The following is a 12,911-nucleotide window of genomic DNA, read 5'->3' on the forward strand; positions in this document are numbered from 1 at the left end:
TGAAACCTGCTACCCTGGATAGTTTTCTATACCTCAAAACCAGATCTCATTTACTGGGCCATAAATTTCAAAATGATGGATAACTAGAGACCTTAAAAGATAATGCAGAAAGGTTCATTCATATGTTTTCAAGCATAAAATATGTTTTGTAATTTAAGAGGTTTTAAAGCCTACTATGAACACAAAGTCAATAAGAGAGACTTACCACAACTATGTACCGAGGCCTAAACTGGATGGTTCCAAACAGACCCAATATGACAATTATTATTTGTAGAAAATTGCCAAGAATAGGAGCCCACTGGAAGCCAAGAAAGTCAAAGATCTGCCTCTCTAATGCAGCCAGCTGTAAGGAAACACATAACAAGATATTAACAGTTTAATTTGGGGTTATGCAGAATATTTGTTATTTTGATGTCATTGCATCAGACTCTACCAGATTGACTTTGATTGGAGTTCTGTGGAGGCTGGAATTCTGGGAGCTGGACTGATAACTGAACATTTTTGCTTAACTCATATACTAATTATTTTAATGACAGGGCACTTAAAAATATTTCTAGTTACATTGCCCACTGGCTGACTCTGTATTATCTCACAGCTTAGCAGATAACCAAATACTGGTAAATTCTCATCCAGAATTAACTTGTCCTGGTCTGCTGAGAGCCACGTTTGCTGATATTTATTTATTTAAATGCAAACATTGTTTCAAACAGCAATCAATATAGATAATGTCATCACATTTCCCTCACTGTTATCATCATCCTACCACCCTTATTCCCTTCATTTTCTTGCATCAAGTCTTAATTATATTGTAAGGTGTTTGGTCTCTCACTATGGGTGAGATTCTTACCCACTCTTTGGCCTATTTACACTGGGTGAAAAGGTCAGAGCAGCGCAGAGTGACTCTAAAAGCCCTAGATCCAGCTAGGGGAGAACTTCCCTGGTATAGGAACTGAGGAAGCTGGCTGTTCTCCAAGGACCTCGTCTCAAGCCCTGGCACAGGGACAGGAAGGCTGTGGTAATGGCAGGGCCACAGCATGTAGTGCTGTGGAGACTGCGGGCAGCACAGTTGCCCAGAGGCAGCTGGGAACAAATTGATGCAACACTGTTAGCCCCTCAGGGCTATCTAAGTTATGTCAGGGGCCACTCTGGCATACTACCTTATCTCCCCTTCTCACCTCCCCTCCTCACAGGCTGCAAGTTCTGTGCTGTGTCTCTTACAGGAGCAGTATAGAATTTCACCCTATATTTTTGTAGAACCCAATGGCATCCATATCAAGACTGGGCCATCCAGGTGCTACTATAAATTTAAAACCATGATCATTGCTAGCAAAAAGTCTGGACTAGAACTCCCCTCTCCCCCTTTGCAAATACAGTTTTTAAACACCGTTGCATCAGTGTTAGTATTTTGACTCTCCAGCACTCACTCTTGACAGTCCAAAAATTGCTGTAAAGATACTAAAATCAGCTTTTCTGGCAATGCACTTGTTGAGGGTTAAATCTGTTTCAATATTTTTCCAGATGTAGCAAAACATTTTTGAGCATTTAAACAAAATCCCATGATGGAATTTCTATGCATGCCAGAGTTTGTTACACTTGATTTTATTTATATTGTTACATACCCTAAAATTTACCAAAATATGCACTTAAAATAGTGATACTTAGGCAGATGGAGGGTGTAAAGCCCTATGGATACCAACCAAATCAGTATCATATGTGGGTATATCATTTAGTTAAAACATTTTATTTTACACACAATGGACCATATTCATTTATAGGCTTGGAACATGTTTAGCAGAGAGTGAATCTGGCCTGTTCTCTTTAAAACTCAGCAAGTTGTACCTGTTAGGAAGATCTCATCTTTCTGGCCTGGATCCACAAAGGAATTTAGGTCTGCCACACTGAGCATAACTTTTAGGTGTCTAGAAAATCACAGGAATAATACTGCAATCCATAATGCCTCCGTTAGGTGCCTAGGTTCCCTATGCAATGAATGGGGAGAGAATGGGGCCTAAGAATGCAATCCACAAAAGCTAGCACACTAGTTTGAGAACTAGCCACTGGAAGATCATAGAGATAGGCTCCTAAGTCCAGGAGGCTGCAGAGAGGACCCTATCTCTGCTAGAGATCCCCAACCAGGAATCCTTCTCCTGGAGTCAGGCAGCTTAGGTGCATAAGCCATTTCTTGCAAGAAAGTTAGGTGCCTGCCTCACTCTGCACAAAATGGCTGGAAGAGGAGGTGATCACTTTAACTTTTAGCCCTCTGGTCAGACCACTCAGCCAGGATATGAGACACCCAGGCTCAATTCCTTCCCGCCTCTCTGGCTAGGGTGACCAGACAGGGAGTCGGGTGTAGTAGGAGGCTATATAAAAAAAAGACCCCAAAATCGAGACTGTCCCTATAAAATCAGGGACATCTGGTCACCCTAATCTCTTACGGAAACTGTTCCACTTTGGAGGAATACTTAGTCATTGGAGCAGAGTGATTGGAATCTGGGTCTTCTAATCAGACTAGAGAGTCATTATTTATTCTACAGGTAAGAATGAGGAAGCCCCCACATCAGATTGTCCCATAGCTGAGTGGTTAGAACACTCTCCTGAGAGCTGTGGGAGATACCTGTTCAGATTTTTCTCCCTCTGAGCCAGGGACAGGGTGACCAGATGTCCTGATTTTATAGGGACAGTCCCGATTTTTGGGTCTTTTTCTTATATAGGGTCCTATTACCGCCCCACCCCCTGTCCCAATTTTTCACATTTGCAGTCTGGTCACCATATTAGAGATTGAGGGATCCCCCACATCAAAACATTTCATAGCTCACTGGTTAGAGCATGCTCCTTAGAGGTATAGGAGATCCCTATTCAAATCCTCTCTCACCAGGAAGCAGAAGGGGGAATTGAAAGCTGGTCTCCTACATCCCACATGAGTGCTCCAACCCCTGGGCTATTCATTATAAGACGGGTGGCACCACCACTCCTTCTCTGGCCAGATTTTGAATAGGACCTGAGCCAGCAGGCAGCCTCTGAACACACCTACTGATTTGGGCCCTGTGGATGAGATAGGTGCTCCTCTCCCTATCTTTCCCTGGTTCATGGAAGCATTGGGAGTTAGGCAAGAGATAGGCATCCAGATGCCTAGAGTGAGGCAGCAGTGCATTTGCTCATAGACAGAAAAAGTTGGGTGCCTAGGAAACATTTTCAGTGAAAATTTAGGTGCCAAGTAACTTTAGGCTCCTACAGGTTAGGCATCAGCTGAGCAGAGGTCTGTGGATTGCAATGATGCCTAGAACATGGACTTAGTTACCTAAGCACCTTTGTGGATCTGGGCCTCTATATACAGCTTGGTTAATATGTTACATCTAAAATAATTAAATGGTTAAATGTTGGATCCTCAGCTGGCGTGATTGTTGTGCTCCTTTAAAGTCAATAGAGCCACATGGGACTTACATCCACTGAGCACCTGGCTCAATATGTATAGATGACAATTATCACTCACAATAGATTGGTAATAAGAGGGAGCAGGGAGGACATGTAGAATTCTCTTCTCTAGTAAGCCAGATGGAGAACTCCCACCCATCTCTTTAGCTTGGCATGTGGGGAGCAACTGACTCCCATAACTCCCTCTTCTGCTTGGCTGGTGGGGTGTGAGCGCCTCTTGGTTCTATCTGCTTTAAACTCTGTATCTATTCTCCTCACTTAGTTGCCTCCTATTAGCCATAGAAGTGTAAAGGCCAAATTCCTGAACATGCAGCTCACCTGACCATCATTTGTTGGGCTGTTTCCTCCTGTTCATTAAATTATTTGTTACTATCCCTGAAAACCACAGAATGCATTACTAGTGAAGATCGACAGAAGTCTTGAGAGGAAAGGGATGGGTAGTACTATTGTGCTGTTTCAAAAATCTAGCCTCTTCTAGGTTATAAAACCTTCTTTGCGCATTTGGAAACTTCATAGCACACTGTGGGCATTACCTAAAACAAATCACTAATAATAATAACAACACTAATGGTAACAGAAGGACAGCATTTCTAGCTCACGTGCACCGAATGCACTAAAAAGGATACAGCAGCTACTATTATCATTTCTATTGTAGTAGCACCTAAAGTAATTCCCGAACAGAGATCAAGGCCACCCACCTTTAAACACCATACAAGCAACTCACCCAGACAAGCTCACAGCTTGAATTTAAACAATAAGTTACATGTGAAAAAGCAGACAAATGGGGGGGAAGCAAGTGCATGGATGTGGTAACAGTAGGAACAAGTCGGTTTGCATAAGTAGTAATTTCAGTAGTCACAAGTGACCATCAACCTAATCCATGCCAGGTAGTAAGGACTGGTAGGTAAAGAAAAGTTATAAGGAGGAATTTGGAGCCATATGCTTAAAAGCTGGTTGACACCCAAATATTTTTGCTGATAAATGCCCTTTTGCTAAATAGAAATTTTCACAAGAAAATTTCTGCTTTCATCAAAAATCTGAAATTACAAAACCCTGATTTTTTTTCAGGTTTTGGCAATCAAAAAGAAAAGCTCTGTGGTGTTCAGTTTTTGAAAACCAAAATTTTTCAGTTCTCAGGTAATGAAAACCAGAAAAAAAGTTAGTGAAAAATGTTGATGAAAACTTAAAAAATACTTCCTTCAAAAATTCACAGAAGATAAATTACATTTCCCACCTGCTCTGTTTGTGACTGACTATGCAAATCTTTGTGTTCTTTAGTTACCAGTGTTCCATTATTGTAGTTATAAGGATGGAAGATCCACGCCTATGATGAAAAGGGAACTACTTCAGTGAGTGGAGATATCAGAGGGACTAGCAGCAGGACACCATAGTGGGATTATACAAAATCTATTAATAAAAATGAGTCCAATTTTTTACTGGATTTTTTCTTCTATGTTTCATTAAGTCTGTCATCTTTTCCTGTATCCTTCTTCCTACAAAGCGCACTGAAAGGGTACTGATAGGCTGCAAATCTGTGCGGCAATAATATTGCTCAATAGTGCTCAGCCATTTTCCTCTGGCCTCTGCCAAACCCTTTCAATTTTCCGTGTTGAAAACCAGAAAGAGATTGGGTTTATATTAATTCAGACTCTTGCTTGGTTTGATGAGATGAACCACCTCAGAGAAACCTTACTTCACTTGCAATGTGAGTGGGGAGGAATTTTCAGTACCATATATCTTGCTTATGATGATGCAAAATAAGGGGTCAGACAGCAGTAAGGAAGGCTATATGAGAACTACAAAAAGTAACCAGACCACATGCCTGACTGTAAGCACCAACAGCTAACCCCCTATGGAGCACAGTCCTCCAATAATTGTTCAGTCCTATTATACTTAGCAAGTACAAATCAGAGCTTGTCTGGGTGATGAGCCACCACAGCAGACTTAGGAAGTCAACTTTTCAAAATGAGTGTGAAAATTCAATTTCCTTTTCTGTCCTCAACCTCAGGGATAACAATCAATTTTACATTATAAAGAGAAGACCCTTTTTATAAAGGGCACACTAGTTTGAGACCAGTTATTACAAGTTCTACACCCTTCAGAATGGAAAATGCCAAATTGAAAGATTTTGCATTTAAAGAAGGCTGCTTCATAAAGCCTTACAATAAAATGTTTACTTTCATAATACCAAACTAAAATGGCACTATTTAAAAAACATCTGTGGCCTTGATGTATTGTACATTATTGAGTTTATAATACTGGAAATGTATTATCTTTTTTTTATTTGAAATTACAAAACCATTTAGCTGTTTATGTAGAAACAATGCATAATATGTAATAATGTATACATTTTATTTCTAGGATGCTTGCTTTCAGCAGTAATCTATGCACCCTACTCAAGATCTACCAAGAAAGAGTGAAGTTAGTTAATTACAACTACATCAACATGTGGTGTCAAAAGCTTTTATGAAATAAAAATAGTTGTAAGACTCTATTAAAATATTCAAAATCTCTGGCCTTTCTCAACTATGTTTTATGGTTCCCAGTCTTAAAACTAAAGCAAAATAAAATAAAAAACACATTAAAAACAAATGAACAGCCCTCCCTCATGAAACTACAGGCCAGAGAGTTTAAATTTCAGCTACAATTCTGGAACTTGTCTAAAACAATAGCATGGAGAGAATGAGAATCAGTATTGGATGAGGATGAGGATGATTATTATTAATAATTATTAGTAACATGGGTTTTTCTAAGGCACTACTCATTGTAGTACTTGAATTCTGGTGGTTGTAAAAAAATAGGTTTCTCTAGAAACAGCACCAAAACTATCTGCTTCCCTTTCTCTCTCTAGATTTACTCTGTCGTTTAAGAACTACCGGATCCTTCCACAAGGGCTGATGCTGACAACTTGTTATCACACATGGCTCACTAGAAAAGGGGAGTCTTACAAAATTCATGCTCATCCTGATTTTAGGCAATACTCTATTCTGCAGCCATCAGAACTAAAATAAAATCCCATGCAGTTCACCTGGCCCCCTTGTAATTCAAACCTGAGTTCCACCATGGCAGACCAATCTGGTAATAAGGCCATCGACAAAGGGGAAACGTATGATATGTATTCCATGTTATTCATTTCCTGTGATTGCTGGGTTGCAGACATTGATGGAAGATCCCATCTACTTTCTATGTTAGCCTTTTGCCTCTCAGAACCACAGAGCATTCACAACAGTGTTTGCTCTGCTGCTCCCCCCCTCTGTGCTAGTACACTAGTGAAGCTAAATGTTTAGATCACAGTGCCAGAGCCACCTTTTTATTGTTTAAAGCCGCTGGAACAGAATAAAAAATGTTTGGCCTATCCAATATTTAAAATTCAGAATCCTTAAGATGCAGCACAAACAACCAAAGCCAGAGATACAACAAAAATTAGTTGAGTCAGAGACTGAGCAACGTCAAAGAAGTGCAAAACACGTTTTGAGTACATATTCTATTCTCCTACTTCACCTTTAGAATGTTACTAGTGTGCTTGAATTTGATGAGACTCACAGCATACAGGACAACGTGAGGTATAGATGGAGCAAAGAACATTTGGATCCAAAGTATGAGAAACTCCAATAGGATATTCAGTGTTAGTTGAATGGTCTGACTGCTGAACTAACTTGTCCAAGTGAAGTATTAGCTTCTGGGTGATTTTGAAAAGGGCTGTCCCTTATAATAACTAAACAAAATTATTAAATAATGTGGCATGAAGGTTATTGAGATTCAGAGAGCATTATGTGATTCTAACCAAATCGCTATTGTTTGCAGTAAGTTCAGCTGCACTGGACAAAAGAAAAATCACTCGTCTTCGGACAAGTTATTGTTAAAGAAAAGGAAACTGGTAGCATCATATCAAAAGTGAATTTGCACTGCCGGTCAAATGGGTAATTGGCTGTCACTTGAGTGGGTGTAAGGGACTGTGGGTAACATAAAATACTAAAGAAATACATGACATTCTTGCTGAAAGAACTTGGTACAAAGAGCAATGACAAAGGTTAGTGGAGGCCAGAACACAGAAACAGTGAAAGAGAAAGGCAGATATAATACAATAAATGTATTAGTTTTTTTAAAAGAGATTCTGTGATTCTAATGTGATGCCTTTTGCTCATAGCTCAACTAGCAAAGCTCTCTTAGGGAAAATCTCAGGAATTGGGCAATGGTCCATCTTCCAATCTCTTCTCTGAAATAATTGTTGGAAGAAGTAGGTACAACCATAATGTTACAGTATATACTATATGTGTGCTAAAGATGTCACAAATATTGTACTTATGGTGAAATAAATATTGACCTCATTAGGAAGTCCTGGAAAATAAGTATACTGCATCTCATCATAACCTAAATAACAAACATAGTTTGTGAGGTAATTTCATTCACAGAAACAATTATTTGAGAACATCATAACCTAAGAAAGAGGTATGGAGCTAGAAAGTAATATGCACTGAGAGCTTAAGTATTCAGTTATTTAAAAAAACCCACAACACTGTATCAAGCCTTGTCTAGAGAAAATTACGTTCATGCCAACATCTAACCAGGCACTTATTTACAGTATTACCCAGGTTCTTTTAATAAACAGATATTATAAAGGAGAGCTATTTCTGCATATATTATAGCAGTGCAGAAAACATTACGTTTTCTTTCTCTGTGGCTACCAGGATGCTTTGTGAATCATTTCTCTTATGAGATTAGTCATTTCATGCTTTTGTGTATTGTTAACACTCTTAATTCATAACCTGCTGCAAATATAAATTAATGACAGATCCTTAAGAGACATATTTTCAAAGGCCTCGACACCCACAGTTGGAGCCAGATGTTGAAAAGAGCTTAGCTCTTTTCAAAAACTGGCATAAATGTCACAATGGGAGCTTCTGGGTGCCAATCTGGCCTTATTGGGCTGTCTAAACAGGAACTGAGCTCTTTTGAAAGTTTGGCTTTGCAAGAATAATTATATGAGACTGAAAGGAACCTAATTCTTAACATGTATTTTTCATTATATTTTGATAAATACTCATTGTTTTTATAGCACTGCTTTACATACTATTAAGCAAACACAAAATAAAGTGCCATATATTCTAAAGTATTGATCTTTCTATATGGCTGTTCTTAGAGACATGACATTTTCTGAATTACATGGACTTCAAAAAGTTTGCAGGTACCTTGATGATGTCAGTGCAGCCTTATAATGATGACTTTTATAAAGAAAAAATTCTGTACATTCAACATATTGGGCCTGATCTTTCAATCTTAGCTCAAGCAAAACTCCCACTGAAATCCCTGGGAACTTTGATTCAGTCAGGACTTCGGGACCAGGCCCAGAAAGTTGATAGTAAATTATTTTAGAATCACACCAAGCAGTGCCGAAGAGAGAATCTGTTACTATTTGTTTCCTAATGCCCCTTGATCTCAATGACATGAGAGCTGCATCAAATGATCTTGCATCCTAGAACACTGCATGTGCCAGTATAATACCACAACCTGACTACTACAGCTGTACCAAATAGACACTATAAAAATGCAGTTACAGTCCATGAGTAGCCCGGACAAGGAACAAGCCAACTATTATAATAAAAACCCAAAGTGCCAATTCGTCATAGAAGAGTGATTTAAGATTGAATTTCAACCCTCCAATGAAGCCGTAACTGATCCCAAAACACTAAGATTGAGCCTCTTGGCTGGTTGACCTACACAGTCCCACAAATAGCTGGAATGAATGTGCATATAATGGCATTTAAGACTCCCTTGGTTGTTTTATTTAAATGCCAGCAAATGGACAGCAAAGGAAGACATAAGAGATAGGTTATGGGTTAAAGGATCTTAAAAGTTCCCAATCTTTTTATGTGCAACAGCGTTCATGTAAAAAGATGAAGATAAAGGAGAAAACCTGTTAAAATATGTTTGCTGTGTAGTAATAATTTATAGATTATATGGCCTTAATCCAAAAAACAGTATATATCTGTTCATTATATTGTATCCACTCATCTAGTTATATTCTTAAGTCTCCTAGGTAGTAGATGATTTTTGTTCTTTAATTAGCATATTTTGCACATTATACGGAACCCAACAGAGTCATTGAGCTTTAAAAACACTAAGAAATTGTGTTTTAGAGTATACGCATAACTTGCCACCAAAATGAACACCCATACTTAGTGCAGGGAGGGCATCTAGATAGTGCACAGTACTTTGCACAATAGGGGCCTAATCAAAATCCTACTGAATTCAATGGGAATCTTTCTAGTGATTTCACCATGCTCTGAATCAGACCATAGTATAGGAGGTAAAGAACAGAGACAGGTTAGTTTTGGCCAAGGACATGGGCCAAACTTCTAGCCTTATGAACTATGCCAAGGAATCTTTAATGTCCATTCAAAAGCTTGTTTTTAATGTATCCTCTGAAAGGCTTAGAGTAAATGGCATAGTGCCTGAGGAGGATGCAGGGTGGAGACCAACCCAGCTGGGATGTAAGCATGTGGGTCCAGCGGGTTGAGGTTTGCTAAACCTGAATCTTAGATCAACAATCTCTCTCCTAGGTATAAAGTGAAACATTGAACATTTTATAATAAAAATTATGCACACTGTGTCACCCTCCACATTAGCATCCACAGCAGTAGGGAGTCTGCCTCTCCTCTTTTACATTTTACAGAAACCTCTCTACCTGGATTCTGCAGAGATCCTGCTTCATGGAACAGGGGAAAGTAGGGAGGGGAGCCACTTGGTTTCCCCAAACCAATGGGGGAAAGCACAACAGGGACCCTGGAAGGGGAGGGGATATTTCTGGAAACAAATGTGATGGGAAAGGCCCTGAAAGCATGTGAGCACCCCCTCACTTTGCCCATGCCTATAACAGAGCAAGCTTCCTCTCTTCCTGTGTAGGGCAGAATGGAATCCCACCAACTGCACTGGAGTTCACCCCCATTTGCTGCTGCCATCAGAACTCAGACATAGCCCAACAATAAACCTGACCACCTCAGCTTCTCATTCCATCTGGCTGAAAGGAGAAACCTGTCTGACATTTAATCACTAGATATTTCTCCATAAAACCAACAACTTCCAAGTGCTTCCTGTTTACAGTAAAGTAATACCATCCTTCAGCTTCCAGTCTCATGGTTTATTTAGCTTAGGATATGAGGGGCAGAAAGGTCAGCAGATGCCCTCTGGGCCTCCATCCCCTGTGTAAATGAAAGCATTGCTACAACACTCTGGCAGCACTGCTGCAGCCCTTTGATTTGAGGACAAGCCAGCTGGGGAGTAGTAAATTTCTAACTTCAATCTTCCTCATCTGTTCTCCCTCTCTGCCTCCCTGCAGCTCTTCCTCCCTCTCCACGGGCAGCCAGGCTTGTCCCTTCTGAGGCAGTTCAAGAGGGCAGGGGAGAAACAGTTGGCACTCCCACCTCCCAGCAGGAAGGAGAGAACCCCCCCAGTGCAATCTGCTGCAGCAAGACAAGTGAGGTTGTCCATTATGTTATAATTGAACTGATCAATTTCAATTGTTAAGAACATAAGCTGAACCTATGCAACCTAAGGCAGCATAATTTAGTGCATCATCATTGGGGAAAAAAATTAAAACTCCCTTTGTTCATACTTCAGCATAATAAAGAATATCTAATGCTTCCAACAGGTTAGCCTGCTGTCTGCTGTTACCCCATAAATTCTGATAAGCATAACTGAGGATCTGGACCGACTGCCACCTGCAGGTATCCTCTAATTTTTATGGACATAGGCTAGCTCTTTGGAGGCTGCAAATGATTATCTGTGGCATGTTCTTTGCACCACATCTTTTTCATTTGTTATTTTCAAGTACCAAAATTTTGTATCAGATATCTGATTCTGCAGCTTTGACACACACACAGCATCCCATGAGCTGTCCTGCCAGCCACTATCAACAAAAACTAGGGCAACTGTTCTTTTTTAAACCTCTTTTTTTTTTGCCGAGTACAAAAGGATGAGATTGAACAACAGCTCAACAAATTATTTTGACCCAGTGTTATCAGAAGTAATTCACCAACGGTGTCTATCTTACGAATAATTTACTGTTGAGAACCACACTTTATAATGCTTTCTGCAGAAGACTTTCTGTGGAAAACACGGGGAGGGTGGGAATGAGAACTAAATTCCAAGAAATGCGAGTTATAGTCTTATTACATAACTGGCAAGAGCAAGGTACCATGTTAATACACAGATTAGTGTCAATGTGCTGACATTTTAATCCTATTACTTTGGAACTTTAGATATAAGGGTTGTAAAGAGCATTCTTATACTGACTGTAATAAGAAGGATTTTACAAAATCTGGCTATAAAGGTGCTACTCTGTATTCTAGCACAGTATACTCATAGAGCAAAGAAGTAAACTTAATCACCTATGAACAGCTCCTCATTCTCCCAAATAGGGAATGTGAGGGAGGGACTTAGGGAGAGAGAGAGAAGCTAAAAGAGCATTTATATCTCATATGAATGTATAAGAACAGCCTGGTAACCTGTTAAAAATAATGGGAATTCTGAGGCAGAGGGTATCCTTGGACAAATACAGAAGCACATAGCTAGAGAAAGAGGTTCAGCAAGATAGAAAAACAATGCCCCAGCATACATCCTTCTCTTTTGCATGTGTTATTAAGGTCTGATCCTGCACTTGTTGAAACCAATGACAAAACTCTCATTGACTTCCAAAGTGCCTGATAAAGAATTTATTGAGCTGTATATGGAGGATTCAGTGCTGCAAGGTACTGAGTGCTTCCTAGAAAGTTGTCAATAGAAGCAAATGGCATTCTATGCTCAGCATCCTGCAGAACTGAGCTAATGATAAGTATATTAGCATTCTTTAACAAAACTGATGCTCTGCTTTGAGAGGAAGATGGACAGTGAAGTCAATCCCTTGGCTGTTTCACTTGTTGACCTAATTTGGAAAATGGTGTGATATTGCTTGAGATATGAAATAGTGTCTATCAAGCCTCAGGGTATTTTTGCTACCAGTCTAAATCTGATCACAGATGATGAATTAATGCATAATCAGCACCATAAAACCAAATATTTAGGAATAAGGAAATGCCACTTTATAAAGACACTTTGATAAATCAAGAAGTACATACGATTATCATACACTACATATTTGCCACTTTTATGCATTTTAATCACAAATGTATACAAATGGTTAACATGGTCCCGCATATTTTAATTTCTACATAATTTATGTTATGATGAATTATTTTGCTACTTCTCCCCCCGCACAACTCTCCACCATCTGGCTTCTCTCCCTATAGTGACCTCTGTGGCAACCTCTATCGATTTAGCAGTGTGCCTATGGTGTTACTACAAACTTTATCTATTCCGCTCCTTACCATCCATGGATCTAGCTATTATCTGCCTTTACCTTCATATTGCCAGCCACACTCCAATTAGCTGTGTTGCTGCCTTTTAGCGTGCAGTATATAGAGAAGATAGATGGTGTTATGCAG

General features: G+C 39.6%; 1 protein-coding gene across 1 annotated transcript in view; it reads right to left on the reverse strand.

Annotated features, from left to right (window-relative positions):
- Nucleotides 1–12,911, reverse strand: part of NKAIN3 (sodium/potassium transporting ATPase interacting 3) — a 316,215-nt gene that overhangs the window by 282,623 nt on the left and 20,681 nt on the right. The window contains exon 3 of the mRNA XM_045006165.1: nucleotides 206–343. Coding sequence (XP_044862100.1) covers nucleotides 206–343 — 138 coding nt within the window. The remainder of the gene's footprint in view (nucleotides 1–205; nucleotides 344–12,911) is intronic.

Source organism: Mauremys mutica, chromosome 2 (assembly GCF_020497125.1).
Source record: "Mauremys mutica isolate MM-2020 ecotype Southern chromosome 2, ASM2049712v1, whole genome shotgun sequence".
Taxonomy (NCBI): domain Eukaryota; kingdom Metazoa; phylum Chordata; order Testudines; family Geoemydidae; genus Mauremys; species Mauremys mutica.